The sequence below is a fragment of the Onychomys torridus genome, chromosome 5 (genome assembly GCF_903995425.1).
Source record: "Onychomys torridus chromosome 5, mOncTor1.1, whole genome shotgun sequence".
Taxonomy (NCBI): domain Eukaryota; kingdom Metazoa; phylum Chordata; class Mammalia; order Rodentia; family Cricetidae; genus Onychomys; species Onychomys torridus.
In genome coordinates, this window is record NC_050447.1 from 84,908,006 (window position 1) to 84,927,253 (window position 19,248).

A 19,248-nucleotide genomic window follows, 5' to 3' on the forward strand; every position below is an offset into this window, starting at 1 on the left:
TCTCTAGCTGGAACTCAATATATAAACTAGGCTGGCCTTCTGAGTGCTGGGATTAAAGGACTGTGCCACCATGCCTGGCTAAAAAATTAATTTCTTAGCTGATTCTAAATTTTACATATATATAAAGAAATGTCGGTCACATGTGACATTAGCCACCACCACAAGGAAGCATCTGTCAAATTAATGTTGAGTGCCCCACCTCCCTGACACTTTTCTAGCAGTAGTGATGTGGGTGACAGTTGTGTGGCTTGATCTGTTTGTGGGGTCCCTGGCAGTAGGACCAGGACTTATCCCAGGTGCATGAACTAACTTTTTGGAGCCCATTCCCTGTGGTGGGATACCTTGCTCAGCCTTGATACAATGGGGAGGGGCTAGGCTCTCCTTCAACTTGGTATGCCAGACTTTGTTGACTACCATGGGAGGCCTTACCCACTCTGAGGAGTGGATGGGGGTAGAGTGGGAGGGAGGTGAGGAGGCGGGAGAAGAGAAGGGAGGGGGAACTGGGGTTGGTATGTAAAATGAAAAAAAATTAATAAATATATTAAAAAAATGTTGTCTCTGATGTGGAGACAGTTGAGGAGGCTCAGCAATGCGACAAGGCAGTTACATGTACTGCTGTGCCTACATCTGAGACAGTTTACCTCCAAGGACCAACTTCCGCACACTGCAACAGCTGTCTGGAGGACGCTCACGTAACACCCAGTGCTCCAAATATAAAACAGGAAGCGGGAGGAGTTAGGGCTGGGGCGGAGCCAGCGCCCGGAAGGAGGTAGGCGGATTTACACGCATCCCTGTCCATCTGCCCCTGCACCACTCAGGAGCCTCCCGGAAGAACGCCTGCGCTCGGGGGGAGTGCGCAGACGCAGAGCCGCCTCTGGGCGGAACCGGAGGATCTGTGGCCTCCGCGGCCCAAACATCCTGTGGGAGAGGCAGTCCGTGGAGGTGCGCATGCGCAGGCCGTCTTCGCCGACCCGGGGAACGCAGACGGGACCGGGGGCTGGGTCCGAGTAGAGCGGGCGCAGGATGGACGAGGACGTGCTGACCACGCTGAAGATCCTCATCATCGGCGAGAGTGGGGTGGGCAAGTCCAGGTGAGGCGGTGCTCGGCGGGCCCTCCGCCTCCGGGCTGCCGGCTGCTCTCCCGGAACGGTCGCTGCGGCCCTATTGGCTCCGCCCCGGGCTGTATCGCCGGGCTCAGGCCTCACAGGCCGGGTTCCTCCCAGCTCGGCGCCCGGGCTTGGGCCTGATCCCGCCGAGGCGATCGGGACCCCTCTGGCCTGTTAGTCCTCTCAAGGCTAGCCGGCCTGTCACTCCTGGAATACCCCTGCTTGTCACCCCTAGAGTCTGGTCAACCTGTCACCCCTGGAGTCCAGCCGGCCTGTCACCCCTAGAATCCAGCCGGCCTTTAACCATAGACTCTGATCGACCTGTCATCATCACCCCTAGAGTCTAGCCGGCCTGTCACCCCTAGAATCCAGCCAGTCGTCACCCCCGGAGCTGAGATCAATAGGCACTTTATCACTTTGCGATTTCGATAGAACTTGTCCTTCAAGTACTTAATGTTCTACACAGAAACTTTGGTGACGTCTGAGGTCACGTTCCTGGCTCATTTTAGCACAATCTTCCGTTGCATCGTTTTCCTTATGCCTTTTAAGGCACAGGGTACTTAAGCAGTGAGCCACCTTTAAGTGAGATTATTCTCGGCTTGTCACATTTTATAGAAATGAAAGGGAAAATTGTATCGTCTTTTTTGCTTTGACTCATTCCTTGCGAAGGAGTATATTGCAGTAGAGTTGTGTATTAGGTCAGAGGTGGACCTAGGTGGGTGTTGCCAGAGGGTTATGATTTCATCCAGGTCTGGATAAAGTTCTTCAGGTGAACTCATCCTTGCCCTCTGATTATGAATAAATGTTATTTCAGCGTCTCTTGATCTTTAAACAGCATTTAAGTCCCAGAGAGCTGTCAACAATTTCATATTTGATTTTACCATATGAGATCTGTCAGGTAACTTGAAAGCATTTCATGAGGACTTAGATTTGTAGGTACTTAAGTGTTTGCAAGCTTTACTGAATAAACCCGAATCTTTCTGTATTTTTAAAAGCTTGACAATCTATATTCATAGTTTGTTCCCCTTTAATGTGTACTTTTAGTGTCTTAGAGTGACATGCTTCTGAACACCAGGGAACAAATTAAAGGAACTTTCTATAACAATAGAATGGTGTGTGCTAAAGTCACGAATAAGATCTTTATGATCACTCTTTTTTGTACATGAATGTTAAAAAGTTTATGTACTAGACATAGTTTTACTAGAAATCATATACCTTCACGATCTTTGTTTTCTCCATTTTTTCTTGAGAAAGAACCCACATCAAGTTTGTCTTGTTTTCTGTCTTTTGAAGTAGTCTCCCTGTGTGATCAAGGCTGGCCTGGAAATTTTTATGTCACCTAGCTGGCCTTAAACTCGGAATCCTCCTCCTCCGGCCTCCAGAGCGCAGATTACAGGCATGTATCACCATGCCTGCTTGGAGCTTGTTTTTGAAATCAAGAATAACAGGTTGTCATCTCAACCCAGCATGTGGTTGGCTGAGACAGGCATTGAATGGGTGAAATTGAGTATGTTGGACTTTTCTAGAAGGTTAACTGGAGGTTCCCTTGTATTATTGCTTTTATTTTATTTAGTTTCTTGAAACTGTTCTGGTTACATAGACTGTCTGGCCTGAGACTTGCTATGTCTGTAAACAACAGTTGGCCTGGTATTTACAGTCTTTCTACCTCAGCCCCTCAAGTGCTAGTATTATAGGCATGCTGTACTAGGTCTGGTTCTGGGTACACTTTTAAAGTAGATTTCTCTCCTTATTCATTCCCCTAGATAATCTTATTTGGGTCAAATGTACTTTAAACTTTTTTTTTAGTACTTAATGATGAATTATGAATTGCACACTGAAATGGTTTTTAACATTTTAGCCCATTTAAAACAGTATTTGGCCAGGCGGTGGTGTGGCGCGCGCCTTTAATCCCAGCACTCGGGAGGCAGAGCCAGGCGGATCTCTGTGAGTTCAAGGCCAGCCTGGGCTACCAAGCGAGTTCCAGGAAAGGCGCAAAGCTACACAGAGAAACCCTGTCTCAAAAAAACAAACAAACAACAACAACAACAAAATCTATCAACTATCTATCTATCTATCTACCTACCTACCTACCTACCTACCTACCTACCTTTCTGTTGTGTTTGTGAGTGTAGGTCCCCTCAGAGGCCAGAGGAGGGCATCTGCTCCCCTGGAGCAAGTGCCCAGAACCATGAACTACGTCCCCAGTCCTCCTGCTCCTCTTTTATTTTTTAATGACCCGGAATTTACTGTGTAGCCCAGGCTAGCCTCAAGCCTCAAACTTGGAGCAGTCCCCCCACCTTTTTTTTTTGCTTCAGCTTTCCAAGTTCTGACATTTCAGGCATGCATCCTGCTCCCCCCGCCCCTCCCCCTAAAAAAGAACAAAACCCTGGCTTCTTCACACTAATATGAATTTAGTATTATCTACACAGCATACTCTACCATCTGTAGTTCTACATGCAAAATCTTTTCCTCTTTTAACTTTGAAAGTATACTATATAAGAACAGTGAATTCTTTTTTTTTTAAAGATTTATTTATTATGTATACAAAAGAGGGCACCAGATCTCATTACAGATGGTTGTGAGCCACCATGTGGTTGCTGGGAATTGAACTCAAGACTTCTGGAAGAGCAGCCAGTGCTCTTAACCTCTGAGCCATCTCTCCAGCCCCCAGAACAGTGAATTCTTAATCATTTGTTGGGGCTTATGGATTCCTTTCATAATCTAATAGAGAAATAGACTGTGCCTACATAGAATTCAGAATACATTTGGGGCTGCTGGTGTACCCCTGGCTATACTCAGGTTTTGTATTAAGGGTTTTGTTTCACATGGTGCCAGTTCCCTGTCTACGCCAACCAAGTACTTGGAGTGACAAAGTACCTCTTGTAAGGACTAGTGATTGCCGAAGAAACATTTCTGGCTGAGTGTCTGGCCTATTGTTGTTGAGCTAAAATCCTCAATGACTTTCTGATTGTCTGCATTTTTATGGTATTGCCATGACTACTATTGTACAAGGTAATGTTAGCATGCTTTTCTTGTTTTTTAGAGAAGGTTTTTCTATGTAGTCCTGGCATCCTAGAACTGCACTATGTGGACCAGGCTGGCCTGCATATGTTTGCCTGCCTCTGTCTTTAGAGTGCTGGAACTAAAGGTGTGCACCATGTTAGCTGGCTAGCCTGCATTTTTGTGGCAGTGTTTTCTGTGATGACTGAATTATAGAGGTATGTCCTTTCTATTCTTAAATTCTAGGTAGCTGGGTGCATCGGGACAGGACATTTTGTACAAGTAGATATTAAGAGTCATAACTTTGTTACTTTTTGTTCTTTTGTTTTTCTTTTTCTTTTTCTTTCTTTTTTTTTTTTTTTTTTTGTACAGGGTTTCTCTGTGAAGCCCACTCCGCCCTGGAACTAGCTCGGTAGACCAGGCTGGCTTTGAACTCAGAGACCCACCTGCCTCTGTCTTCAAGTGCTGGGATTAAAGGCTTGTGCCACCATGCCCCACAGTATTTTTTATTGAAAACGTTTTTTTTTAACATATTTTCCTCATGGTCTCTTCTTCCTTGTCTTTCCTACCTCTCTCACCCATCCTACTCAGTAACTATGTTCTCTAGACAACAAACAGACAGGCCAATAAACAAATCAGAGTTTAAAAAAATGTGTACATAGACACACACCATAAAAACACAAAGTCTGAAACCCTAATATATAAGCAAAAGATCAGTAAGATAAAAAAAAGAAAGCAAATGAAGCAATGTGGGAGAAGAAAATCTCCCCAAAGTGCCGCTGAGTTCACTTTGTTCTGACTGCGCACTGCTGCGCTTGGGCCTTGGCCTTAAGTGTGGTTCATATATGCAGACTCACTTAACTTACAGTGGAAGTAAAGTCTGTGTTCAGATATTAAGTCGAAGTCTCTGGATTTTGACTGTTCTTTGTTACTTGGACTATATTGTGTCTGTTTTGTAGGAGATAAAACAGCAGAACCAGGAAAAAGAGAGTTAAGGTTTTGGTTTTTTTACTACAATTGATGGTGCTGTATTTGAGACTAGCAGCAGGAAGCTGTTGTGGTCTGTGGACACGTCACTGACAGCAGTGATCACAGGCTGTAGAGTGTTTCTCAAGGCTCTCACTCAGGCCCAGGCTGGTGGAATGGTGGACTTAAGAGGTAGTGTGCAGGAGGCGATCACCTTTTTTTGGGTTTTTTTTTTTTTTTTTTTTTTTTTTGGTTTTTCGAGACAGGGTTTCTCTGTGTAGTTTTGGTGCCTATCCTGGAACTCACTCTGTAAAGTGTAAGGGGAGAAGGGCTACCCTCGGAAATAATGGTAAAGGAGGAAGCAAAGGGTTGAAAAAAGGAACAATGACCGACTAGAAGGCCCACTGTGTGCGTAGGTCCCAGCACTGTTGATGTCCCTACTGGACAAACTCTGTAAGGTTTTCATTACAGCCCCACATTTATAAAGGCGGTGGTGGCGCACGCCTGTAATCCCAGCACTTGGGAGACAGGCAGGTGGATCTCTGTGAGTTCGAGGCCAGCCTGGTCTATAGAGTGAGTTCCAGGAAAGGCGCAAAGCTACACAGAGAAACCCTGTCTCGAAAAAGCAACAACAGCAACAACAAACAAACAAAAAAGAGAAATAAACAGTTAAGGTCCTAACCTGTCTTTAACTCTCTTTTAGCCTGCTCCTGAGGTTCACAGATGACACCTTTGATCCAGAACTTGCAGCAACAATAGGTGAGCTAAGTTTAAAAGTCCAGTAGAATGCCACATATGCTTATGCCCTTGGCTCTGTTTGTCTTCACTCTTTCCCTCTTCTCAGCACCTGCACTCTGTGCAGACCTTGTCTGTGAGACTTAGCTTTGGTGTCCAAAGAGCCTTGTAGTTAGAGTTCTTCTCTCCAGGTCTCGCCAAGTCCCAGCAGTCCCGTAGCCCACTTATAAAATAAACATACAGACGCTTATATTATTTAAACTGTTTGGCCTAAGGGTTCCGGCTTCTTGTTAGCTTTTTTTTTTTTTTTTTTTTGGTTTTTTGAGACAGGGTTTCTCTGTAGCTTTGGAGTCTGTCCTGGACTAGCTCTGTAGACCAGGCTGGCTCGAACTCACAGAGATCCACCTGCCTCTGCCTCCCGAGTGCTGGGATTACAGGCATGTGCCGCCACCACCATCACCCGGCGTTGTTAGCTGTTTTTATATCTTAAATCAACCCATTTCTATTAATCTATACTTTGCCACGTGGCTTGTGGCTTACCAGTACCTTTCATCTCCCTTGTCATGGCGGCGGCTGGCAGTGTCTCTCTGCCCCAGCCTTCTACTTTCCTGGCTACTGGCCAGTTGGTGTTTTATTTATTATTTATTTATTAACCAATTAGAGCAACATGACATACAAAACATCCTGCAACAAAGCCTTGTCTCTTATCTTGTGCCATTTCCTTAGCATTACTGATAATGATGGTTTGCATACACATTTCATTCCCATACAGAATTATTTTTTATTCTGCAGCAGATAGTAGTGATTTAAATATTTACTGCATGCCAGCCACTGTTCTCATAGCGATGAATAATATAAACTTGGTCTTTGTTGCCATGGACCTAGCAGCAAAATCTGTTAATTTTATACTTTCAATATTTGCTACAGTATTTATTGTGTGTTTTTAATTTATATCTTTGATAACAGTTATTAATTATTAGGGGCAGTGATACCAAAGTCAACTGTGTGTTTGTTCACGTGCGAGTGTATAACTGCATAGATGCCAGAGGTTGACATTGGGTTTTGTCCTGTCATCCTCCCCCTTAATCTTTGAGTTAGGGTTTCTCACTGAACCTGGAGCTCTCCGATCTGGCTAGACTGACTAGTCAGTAAGTTCTAGGATCCTCCAGTCTCTGCCTCCCCAAAGCTGAGATAACAGACAAGCCACCGTGCCCATTATGTGGGTGCTGGAGATGTGGACTCACGTCCTCATGTTTATGTGGCAAGCACATGTGAATCATTTTCCCAGAGCCCCAGAAGCATTTTAGAAATAAAATTTAGAGTGCTTGAAAGTGGCTTGTCATCTAGACTACTAAAAAATCTTACTGTCATTGCTAGTGAAAGTAGAAAGTTCCTTTTAACTGGCTTTGTTTTTATTTATTGTGGGAAATTTCAGATTTAGAGGGAAAATGGGGAATTCTATATATTCCACTCACATTCTCTAAATGCTGATATTTATCACTTTTGCTTTATTCTTTGTGTATGAGCATGTACCCATGTGTATACATATGTGCTTGTGAAGGTCAGTACAATCATCATTCCTCAGGCACTTTATCTTTTTGAGACATGGTCTCTCCCCGGCCAGGAACTTACCAGGAGCCTAGGCTGGCTGGCAGGCCAGCAAGCACCTTTGTCTTAATCAGGGTTTCTGTTGCTGTGATAAAACACCATGACCAAAGGTAACTTAGGAAGGAAAAGGTTTATTTTACTTTATACTTCCACATCACAGTCGTGATCCAGGGAAGTTGGTGCAGGAAGGTAAACAAAGCAGGAACTTGGAGTCGGGAGCTGATGCGGAGGCCATGGAGGAGTGTTGCTTACAGGCTTGTTCCTCATGGCTTGTTCAGCTTGCTTTCCTGAATACCTTAGTATCACCTACCACCTACCTAGGGATGACACAGCTCACAGTGATTAACATCAGCTGTTAATCAAGAAAATTACAGACTTGCCCACAGGTCATTCTGGCAGGGTATTTCAGGTTCCCACTTTCCAAATGACTCTAACTTGTGTCAAGCTGACATAAAACTAGCCTGCATAACCTCCCAAGTACGAGGATATATATGCTAACATGCCTGGCTTTTCCTACCTGGGTTTTGGGATGGAACTCAGGTCCTTATGTTTACAGAGCAAGATCTTTACTGATTTAGCCATCTCCCTCTACCTTGTCTTATCATTCTTATACTGCATCACACACAGGATTATTTTTAAACAAATTGCTTAAGAATATGTTGCAGACTTTTGTCTTTAATATCTAAGCTTTTTAATGTATGTTTCCTAAGTGAACAAAGATAAAATTTTGTCCATTGACAGATTTCATCAACTGCCTATCAATACCCTTTATAGCAAAAGTAAAATTACGCCTAAATTATGTTTTGGGTCAAGCCATGTTAGTTATCTCCAGTTTCTGACCCCTTATCCTGCTTTCTTCAGGTTCTCACACTAGCTCAGGTTGGCCTGGAACTCACTCTACAGCCTGGGATGGCTTCAGACTGGTGATAGCTCTCCAGCCCCAGCCACCTCCCAGTTGTTGGGATTATAAGCTTGAGCCACCATGCCCACATTTCTTCAGTCTCTTTTAGTTTTTACAGTTCACTGGTCTTTGGTTGTCTGTCTGTGTCTGACAGTTTTGAAGAGTACAGGCCAGTTGCTCTGTAGACTGCCCCTCATTTCATTTGCCCAGTGTCTTCAGATTCTAGTTATGCAATTTTTTTGTAGGGATTACACAAAAATCTTTTTAGGATATTATAGCAAGAGGTGCATGGTGTGTATTATTCTGGTGCTGTTGGGGGCTTTTAGTCACACAAGTTTCTTCATTGTAAAGTTTTTATTTTTCTCTTTGTAGCTTTCCTGTGGAAAGACACTTTTGAGGTTGTGTATATGTCCTGCTTCTTGTCATGGTTTTGTTTTAGCCTGCAACAGATAGGAAAGATAATATGTGGTTTTCTTACCCCACCTGTGGTTGTCAAATGACTTCAAATGCTCTCCTCCTGTTTACATTTAGTACTTGGATTTCTGTGAGGAAGCATTCATCTTTATTTGTTTCTGTCAATACAGACTCAAAATGCCTCTAAATTTTTAATACATTTTATTAGGCATTACTTCATTACTTAGCATTTGTGTGGCATAGATGTTACAGATTTACTTCTGTGTATGCCATAACAAAGGGAACCATTGAAGATACTAGCAAGTCATACTCCATTTTGTTCTGGTTTTCACATATTTGCTCATTTTAAACTATGTAATAAAACTTGCCTGTTCAGAGCATGGGATGTTTTGTGCAGTAATAGATAGAGGTGTAGATGAGTGACCGCTGACGGGGGCAAATGACTGAAATGGAATTTTTACTGAAGAAATGAATCATGCCTAATAGAAAAGTCATTTTAAACTGAAATGACATGAGGACTCACAGAATGGTAGCCATCATGGGCTGTCTATATTGCTACAAAGGCTATATCTTTTACCAAAACAAATACTACAATACAATGAAGTATCTATAATTTGTTCCCCAAGTTGGCCCTGAGGAACTACTTGCGTTTTAAAAATCTTTACATTTGGGCATGAGATTACTTTCTGATTTCAGTTACAGCTACCACACCTATAGGTCTAAAAGATAAAAACAATTGGTTCAGTTGTTTATCTTTTTTTTTCAGTTGTGAAAATTAGTGTTTTATACAAAATCAGTATTTCACCTCACAGTAGACTAACTATGAACATATATCTTTGTATTTCAGTAGTATAGTTAGAGATTAAAAGTCTATCATGTATAAAGAAACTTTTAAGATAATTGTTGCATATAGTGTTTCACAGTGGTACTGTGAGTTATATTTGCTTTTTGTTTATTCAGCAGTAATTAACTAATATAACAGAGAGGGAAATACTAAAGCACAATCTCAATATCCTACTAATGTAGAAGACAGCTAAAAACCTTCAAGCCACAAGGCAGGTGGACTCAATACCTAAAGCTGTAGTGAGTCTTTCTTTGTCCCACCAGCCAGCTCCCAAATAACTATACAAAGACTTACGAATTATGATAGCCTGGACGATAGCTTAGACTTGTTTCTAACTAGCTCTTATAACTTAAATTAACCATTTCTTTAATTTTACTTTCTGCTTCATGGCTTTATTACCTCATCTCCATATTGTCCATCCTTCTTGCTCTGAGTCTCTTGGTGTCTCCGTTTTCTTCCCAGTGTCCTCTCTGCCCCAGAATCCAGCCTAGCTATTGACCATTCAGCTTTTTGTTAAACCAATCCAAGTGACACATCTTCATAGTATACAAAAAGATTATTCCACAATATCTGCCCCCCTTTGTCTAAATAAAAAGGAAAGGTTTTAACTCTAACACAGTAAAATTATATACAATAAGAACAATGATCAGGTATTGTCTAAATGGAAAGGAAAGGTATTAACTTTAACAAGTGAAACTATATACAATAAGGATAATTATCAAAGAAGAATTACATTCACAATGTCCAGTCCATTTGTATTTGGCATATTCAGAGAAAATACTTTCTTATCATCTTATCTTGATGAATTAAAGTTGTTATTATTATTATTATTATTATTATTATTATTATTATTATTATTTTTGAGACAGGGTTTCTCTGTGTAGCTTTGTAGGCTGTCCTGGAACTCGCTTTGTAGACCAGGCTGGCCTTGAACTCATAGAGATCAGCCTGCCTCTGCCTCCCGAGTGCTGGGATTACAGGCGTGCGCCACCACTGCCACCACTTCTCCCATTTTTTTCAGAACAAGATCCCTAAATCTTAAATCCTTTGTTCAGCTTTTTTCCTGACCATTACCAATAACAAGTTATAACCAATCCCACTAGACAATGACAAATATCCATATTAATTCTTTCTGCCTTGTTTTATTACCTCATCTTTATATTGCCTATCCTGCTTGCTTTGTGGCTCTTGGCATCTCCACTATCTTCACAGCATCCTCTCTGACCTGGGAATCCTGCCTAGCTATTGGCCATTCAGCTTTTTATTAAACCAATCTAAGTGATACATCTTCACAGTGAACAAAAAGATTTTTCCACAACATAAAGCAGTGGAGTATCAAGCTTCTACAAATGGGAAGATGTAAAGAGGATGCCACACTGAAGAATTCAGAGCCAGTATGAAAGGCTTCCTAAGATGAGGGCCTGCAAGGTTAAAAAACCTAAACTCTGGTTATAAAGACGTCATGCTTGTTGGAGTGATGAAGTGAAAGAGTCACACACCAAGCCCCGTCTGCAGGAAATGCTGTCCTCTATCAGTGCAGAGATGATCTCACTCTAACTGCAGTGGCTGTTGAGCAGTGGTGCACTTCACTGTCTTTCAGATTGTGACCATTTGGGTAGGTGTGTGGTGTCTGGTTGTTGTTTAATTTGGATTTCTCTGATAACTGCTGATGTTTATCACATTAAGTTCTTATTTGTTGCCATGTCCATGTATGTGTAAAGTATCTGAGTCTCAATCTTTTTTTTTTTACTTGTTGAGTTGTTTTCTTTCTTTTTGAAAATTTATTTTTATTTTTATGTGTATTTGTGTTTTGTCCATGCACCACTTGTATGTAGTACTGGCAGAGGCCAGAAGAGAACCTTCAGTCCTCTAGAACTGAGTTGTTAATTGATAGGAGAGTACTGGAATGAACCCAGATCATTTTAAAGAGCAACACGTGCTCTTAACCATGAAGCCATCTCTCCAGCCCTTGTATTATTTTCTTAATGTTGAGATTAGAGAGCTTTCTATATTCAGCATAATTTTTGTGTAGGTGTTATTTTCTTTGCAGATATTTTAGACCCACTCTTTTACCATAATTTTTCTAATAGTAAATGTACTATTTTATGTTTTATGATTTCAGTATTTTTTTTGCCTAGCAGAAGGCCACATGATTTTCTTTTTTGTTGTTTTGCATATGGATATCTAGGTGTTCCAAAACCACTGACTGAAAAGAATCCACACTGAACAGCTTTCCTGCCCTTATAAAAATATCAGTTGTCTTTAGGTGTCTCAGTGTGTTTCTGGGCTGTCTACACCTGTCTTTATGTTAGTATTTCACTGTCTTCCTTTCTGTAGTTTTGTAATCAATCTGTGAATCAGCCGTGGGAGTCTTCTCAAATTTTTTTTTTCTTCTAAAAGTGTTTGAGCTGTTTTGGTTTGCATTGGACTTTAGAATTGGTTAGTTGATTTTAAATAGATTAAAAAATATTTATAATTATTAAATGGTGACATAGACCTGTCACAGCTCTCTGGAGGCTGAGGCAAAAGGGTCTGTATTCTAGAATACACAATGATAGTGATGCCAGACTGGGTTACCTAGTATCACTATCTTAAAGAAAAAAGATCTTAATGTTTTTTGTTTTTTGTTTTGTTTTGGTGTATATACTTATATTAATTATTATTATTATCATCTTTTTTTTTTTTTTTTTGCTGTGATAAAATACCTGGACAAAAATCTCTTGGAAAAGAGATGTATTTTGGCTTATGACTCCATAGGGATAGAGTCCATTGTAGCCGGAGTTTTCTCTAGTCTTGCCTGGCCCATGGTCCCGCAGCCACTTAGACCCAACCAAGTAAACACACAGAGATTTATATTGCTTACAAACTGTATGGCCACAGCAGGCTTCTTGTTATCTAGTTCTTACCTCTTAAATTAACCCATTTCTATAAATCTATACCTTGCCACATGGCTCATGGTTTACCAGTATCTTAGATTTCTTACGTCTCCCTGCCTCAGCCTTCCAGTTCCCAGAATTCTCCTCTCTCCTTGTCCTGCCTATACTTCCTGCCTGGATACTGGCCAATCAGTGTTTTATTTACTAATCAATCAGAGCAACACATTTAACATACAGAATATCCCACAGCAGTCCATACTGGTGGGGAAGGCATGGCCATAGGAACAGGAGAGAGAGAGAGAGAGAGAGAGAGAGAGAGAGAGAGAGAGAGAGAGCAATCGATCACATTTCATCAGCACACAGGAAGAGAAAGAGAGACAAGGAAGTAGTGAGGTTATATGCTCTCAAAGCCTACCCACCAGTGATAGATATACTTCCTCCAGCAGTGTTTCACCTCCTAAAGGTTCCATAACTGGGGTCCAAGTGTTTAAATAAATGAGGCTATGAGTGACATTTCTTATTCACATCACAAGATCTTTCACAGGTTTTGTCAGATTTAAGCCTAGGTGTTCCATGGACTTTCATTCTAAATAGTAGGAATTCATTTTTGTTTTCCTTTATTGCTATCACATAGAGGTACTCTTAGCAGGTTGTATTACTCCTAGCTGTAATCCTAGCATCTGAGAGGCCAAGGCTAAAAGAATTGCTGCAAGTTTTAGGAAACTCTAGGCTGAGGCAGGATACAGATATTTAAAAAAATGCTCGATATTTCAAATATTAATTTTATATCTTCCAACCTGTTATGTCATTTTTTAAAGACACCATGCTGGTTAGTTTTATGTCATCTTGACACAAGCTAGAGTTAATGGTGAAAAGGAAGCCTCAATTGAGAAAATGCCTCCATAGATCTGCTATAGGCAAGCCAGTAGGCCTACATGTGGGAGGGCCCAGCCATTGTGGATGTGGCCACTCCTGGGCTAGTGGTCCTAGGATCTATCAGAAAGTGGACTGAGCAAGCCATGTGGAGCAAGCCAGTAGGCAGCACCCCTCCTTGGCTTCTGTGATAGCTCCTGCCCTCCCTCCAGTTCTGCCCTGCTTGAGTTCCTGCCCGCACTGCTCTTGATGATAACTGTTATCTGGAACTGAATGAAATAAAGCCTTTCCTCCCTAACTTGCCTTTGGTCATTGTGTTTCATCATAGCATGTAACCCTAACTACGACACATGGTGACACTTGGAAATTCTAGGAGGTTTTTAGTTTTTTGTTCTTGTTCTTTTAGTTTTTTACCTTCTTTATAATCTGTGTCCTTTCTTTCTCTTACTGTCTGGCTAAAGATGTGAGGTAATGTACAGTGCTGAGTAGAGGTGGTGAGAGTTGTCCTTATTTCATAACTGGCAATAAGGGAGAACATTTCTGACTTGTGTGTGATGTTCATTGTATGTGTTTTGTAGATTCCCTTTATCAGGTAAAGAAATGCTCTTCTATTACAAGCTTATGGGGAAGGTTCCTCAGAAATACATGGGTTTTTTTGTGCCCTTTGGTGAGCAGATCGTACATTGCTTTATTTTCCCTTTCTAAGGTGAGCCCAGGTAGTTGTCATCTTTGTTTTTCTTTATCTACTTTTACATTCATTAAGTATTATTTTGTTCAGGATTTCCATTTGTATTTGTGAAAGATATTAGTCATAGTTTCCTTTAACTCATACCTTTCTCTGGTTCTGGTGTCAGTACAATTATAATTTAATTCTTAGAAAAGAATTAAAGAATTAAGGAAGAGTCCACTTCAGTTTCTCCAAGATTTTGTGTAGAATCAATTTAGTTGAACTCACAGGGCTTTAAAGATTTCTTTTTCATGGGTAGACTTTTAACTACAGATTGAGTTTCTTTAATATGTACAGGAGTTCTCTAGGTCATACATTTATTTAGCTGTTTTGTGGTTGTGGAGGTCAGTGTTTATAGTTATGTTATGATGAAACATGCCGAGTATGAACCATACCATCTTAACCATTTTTACTTATGTATCTCACTATCATTCACTGTTATAACACTATTCATTTCTAGAACTTTAAATAATTCTTTATTACATCTTCTCTGCTGTTCTTGGTGATCTTTATTCTACTTTCTGTTTCTGTGAAGTTTGTCTATTCTACGTACATTGTACAAGTGGACTTGTGCAGCATTTGTCTTACTGTATTTGGCTTATTTCATTTAGCAGGATATTTTCAAGGCCAATCCATACTGTGGCATGTGCCAGTACCCAATTCCATTCTTTAGTTCAAATAATGTTTCCTTGACTGTGTGCACCATTTTTGTTAATCCATTGATCCACTGCTGAAGACTTGAGTTGTTCCTACATTTTGGCAGTTGTAGATGATGCCTGTGATTGTGTTGTCCACGAATGTGCTTGAGTTCCTGCGGTCACTTCTTTGGGATCTGTGCTTAGGTGTGGTCCTGCTGCCTTATCCATATAGTAGTTGTGCTTTTAATATTGGGGGAATGCCGATCTGTTTTCACACTAGCAGCTGTGCACAGTTCTATCAGCAGTCTCAACCTGTGGGTGGTGACCTCTCCTAATACCATCCTGCATGTCAGGTATTTTACATTACAGTTCACAACAGTAGCAGAATTACGGTTACGAAGTGGCAGCAAAAATAATTTTATGATTGGGGGTAACCAAAACATGAGGAACAGTATTAAAGGGTCACAGCATTAGGAGGGTTGAGAACTACTGTTCTACATATTTGTCTATACTTATTACTTTCCTTAAAAAAATATATATATATATATGAAATAGGTATGAAATTCTAGGGGAAGTTGAGCATATTTTTAATATGCTTTTTGGCTGTTTATGTTCTTTGCAGAAATGTCTATTGAAATATTGTGGTGATTAGGTATTTTTGTTGTTCTGTTGTAGAGGTTCTTAGACGTGTGCTGGATTTTCATCTTTTATCAGACACATGATTTGCAAATGTTTTCCCCTATTGTGAGGATTGTCTTCTACATCTTGGCAATCAGTGCATGCTTGACATAGCTCTGTAAGCCCCACCTGCACATGTGCAGAGGAATCCTTAAAAGCAGGACACAGACTCCTCCCGTCTCTCTTCTGCTCCCCCCCCCCGCCCCCCCGCCTCTGCACATGCCTCTTCCCAGGCCTGGTTACTCTTTTCTGCACCCCCCAGCCCCCAGTAAAGCTCTGATACTGGGTTTTGTCGGGTCTCTGACCTTTCCTTGCAGGGTAACCAGGGCTGCTTATTATTATTTAAAACTAACAATCAGTGGATCTATATGTACTGATAGAGTCACACTTTAATGTGGGAGGCGATGGGAACTTGGGAAGGTAGGGAAGCAGGCCACCAGAGGAGTGTATCTAGTGTTTGGCTCCTTTGCCTCTCTCCCTCTTTGTTTTCTGACTGTCTTGAGCTGAAGAACTTTGTTCCACCTCGTGCCCCCTGGCATGATGTCCTGCCCCTTCAGTGGCTAACAGCTGTGAGGCTAAGTAACTTTTGAACCACCAGAATTATGAGCCAAATGAAATAGCTTGTCATTTTAAGTTCTTATGTCAGGGATGTTAGCACAGCAACAGAAATCTGACGAACAGAAAGACCTTTATCATTTTGAGGGAATTTTCCTTCCATTCCTAGTTTGTTGAGTGTTTTTATCATGAAAGTGTATTGAATTTTGCCCCATGCCTTTTCTGTGTCAATTAAAATGATCGTGTTCTTTCCCCCCTTCATTCTGCTAATGTGTTATTTATAGTCAGTCATCCTTGCATTCTGTGAGTAACCTTGATTGATTACTTATTAAGTCTCTAATAGTTCCTCTTTCTTTGAGTCAATTTTGGGAAACTGTGTTTCTAGGAATTTGTTCATTCAACTAAATTATCCAACTTGTTTTCCAGTTTTTTGTTTTTTGTTTTTTTGTTTTTTGTTTTTTTGGGGAGCTGAGGATCGAACCCAGGGCCTTGGGCTTGCTAGGCAAGTACTCTACCACTGAGCTAAATCCCCAACCCCGTTTTCTAGTTTTTATTTAATCATCTTTTCCTTCTGTAAAATTAGCAGCAGAAGTTGATCATCACTGGTCCAAAAATGTGCAGTTTGAGTCTATAGCTGAGCACCAACTTGATGGGGGCGGGAGGGTTATGCAGATGGCCCCAAGTCCAGGAATCCCAGAATCTTAAGCAGCATTTCAGATAAGGGTTGCCCAGCTTGTAATACTCAGAACTCCCTTTTCTTTTTGTTTTCTGAGACAGGGTTTCTCTGTGTAGCCCTGGCTGCCCTAGAACTTGCTCTGTAGATCAGACTGACCTTGACCTCAAGAGATCCTCTTGCCTCTTCCTCCCCACTGCTTGGCACTCAGAACTTTCATATTAGATTGTTTTTCAATTTGAGTTTTCTCGTTGTTAGTCTGGTTATAACCTTTTTGATCTTTTCCTTTTTAAGTGGTAAAGCTCAGCAGCTTCATGGAGGAGAGTAGTCAGAAAGGCCTGCCTTATGAATCAGCAGGTGTGAAGGTCAGCCACATGGCAGGGAGGGACACTGTAGAGAAAGAGTCAGGCCCAGAGTGTTCACGAAGGCCATGCTTGTTTAAAAAGATAGAAGGAAGAAAAGTTCTGCCTTCCTGGATAATTCAAAAGATGGGCAGTTACAGAGCTGTGCTGCTTTGATCCTGAAAGCTGTACTGGGGCTGGTGTTTTGGGAGGGAGAAGCATATTGTCTCATTAAAGGGATAATTATTCTGTTTATCTCTTTAGCATGGCTTAGGCTTTCTAGGAGTGGTCTTTTGCTCAGGAGATTGACATACCCAACTAAAATTAGGTCTTGACCCAGGCCAGAGATTCCATTGTCTTGACCATAAGGTATTTTCCCTAAATGGGCCTTTATTGCCAATTAACATCTCCCCCCCACCCCCTTTAAGATGTATCCCTAACATTACTTAGGAACCAGATCAGTGCTCAGAGGCCCAGAACATGTCTGGCTTTTCTGGTCTCCGGTCAGGACAGGACCAAGGACATTTTTAGCTTTTAGTCACTTTACTTGGGTCTTTTACCCTAAACTGCTTAGTCATTTCCTACCTGTTGCTGTCATCATTCCCTCTGAAGAGGTAACCTTGACTGCTCTCAGGCAGCTGGGGTAATGACCAGTTAGCTTTCGGAGAGCTACATGGGGTGGTCGTTGAGATACATCTCAAAGATCCCAAAAGTTCACCACTTGTTTTATTTATATAGCTGCCAGTTGTAGGGAATAAAGGAAAGTTTTGGCTGATGGCTGAAAAGAGATGCAAGGGGAAAATAAAGGCAAAAGTAATTAGCATTGCAGGTCCTAGCCAGGAGTCAGGAGAAGCCAGGACTGAGGCATTTTCTAATTGTCCCAGTCAGAGTCCATTTGAATCTCTTTATGGGCTCACATGCAGCTGTCCATTGGGTTCTTTTTCACTTTTTTCCCTTTGGTCTCCAAGGCTGGGTGGACCCCAATGAAGGACTCCTCTCTGGGAGAAGCAAACTCTCCTTCTCTCAGCAGTCATCACTTGCCTATAGTTAGTTCTTTGTCCCTAGGTGTGGGGTTCCCCTAAACTTCCCCTTCCATATTAACTTGTCCATTGAAATTGCCATTGTTCTGGTCTTATTTATACAGCCATTTCTAGAAGAGACTGTATCACAGCAGACTTCCTGGTGTTCTGGCTCTTAAAATCTTTCTGCTCCCCCTTTTACCATGTTCTCCAAGTCAATAAATGCAGGAGCTATGGTGTAGATGTATCCTCTGGGGCTGGACTTGCTGTGATCTGTTGATTTCTGCATTCTGTCCAGTTGGGGCTTTGTTATGGTCTCCATTTGCTGTAAAGAGAGGTTTCATTGATGATGGATGATATCTACACTTATCTGTGAGTATAAGGATAAGATTTAGAATGTGGTAAGTGTGGGGGGGCCCCAAACAGTTTGACCACACAGCTGCCATGACAGGCTTATAGGCAGGCAACACCCTGATCCAGGAAAAGCCATAAGCTGACCTCACAAGGGAGGGCCAGCATCTAAGGGGAAGTACCTGACATCCCAAACGTTCCAACAGTTAGATAAGGTTAGATAAGGTCACCAGATGCCTCTGAGCCGAGCACACACCTGTTTCCCTTTTACCAAGATACCCCTAGACAAATGTCAGCTAATTGGGGTCCTGAACTCTGGAAATCCCCTCACCCCAATCTCTGCTATGATAAAAAACCCTACCCCACCTGGGCTTGGGGCCCTCTGCTCTCACTGCTGCATCAGACAGATGTAGAGTCCAAGCTTGAGCTTGAAATAAAGGCTCCTTGCTTTTACACATGGGATTTGGTCTCCATGATGGTCTTTTTTGGGGGGTCCCTGTGTTGATATGGGCATAACAGTAAGTGAATGAAAAAATAAAAGGAGGAGGCCATGACTACTCCTAAAGTATGCTGAAGATTTTTATTGTAGATATAAAAAAGAAAGCAGGCAGAGGGAGGAGTCCGGGAAGAACATGGCTGGCAAACTAAATTGGACCATTAGAGGAGAAATGGGGAGGGAGAGCAAGAGAAGAGCTGCTGACCAAGGGAGGTGGTCTAGGCCAAGAGAATTATGTAGCCAAACTGGCTAAATTCTATAGGGATCAGGCTGGGGAAGGGAAGCAGAAGCCTAGCCCCTGGCAGGAAGAGGTTTCGGGTAGGGGAGGGGTGAGAAGTGCTGGAAGGAGTCACAGGCACTAAGTAAGATTTGTCCTTGGTTTGAGACCTAACGATAAGGAATTGTGCTGACCTAGCAAAATGGAGGTGCTATATTCTTTTCTAAAGG

The 19,248-nt window shown here is 41.8% G+C and overlaps 1 protein-coding gene across 1 annotated transcript in view; it reads left to right on the forward strand.

The window, feature by feature from the left end:
* Positions 1–858: 858 nt before the first annotated feature.
* Rab18 (RAB18, member RAS oncogene family) overlaps positions 859–19,248 on the forward strand; it is a 33,694-nt gene continuing 15,304 nt past the window's right edge. Inside the window, exons 1-2 of the mRNA XM_036188648.1 lie at positions 859–1,091; positions 5,776–5,831. Coding sequence (XP_036044541.1) covers positions 1,024–1,091; positions 5,776–5,831 — 124 coding nt within the window. The 5' untranslated portion in view covers positions 859–1,023. The remainder of the gene's footprint in view (positions 1,092–5,775; positions 5,832–19,248) is intronic.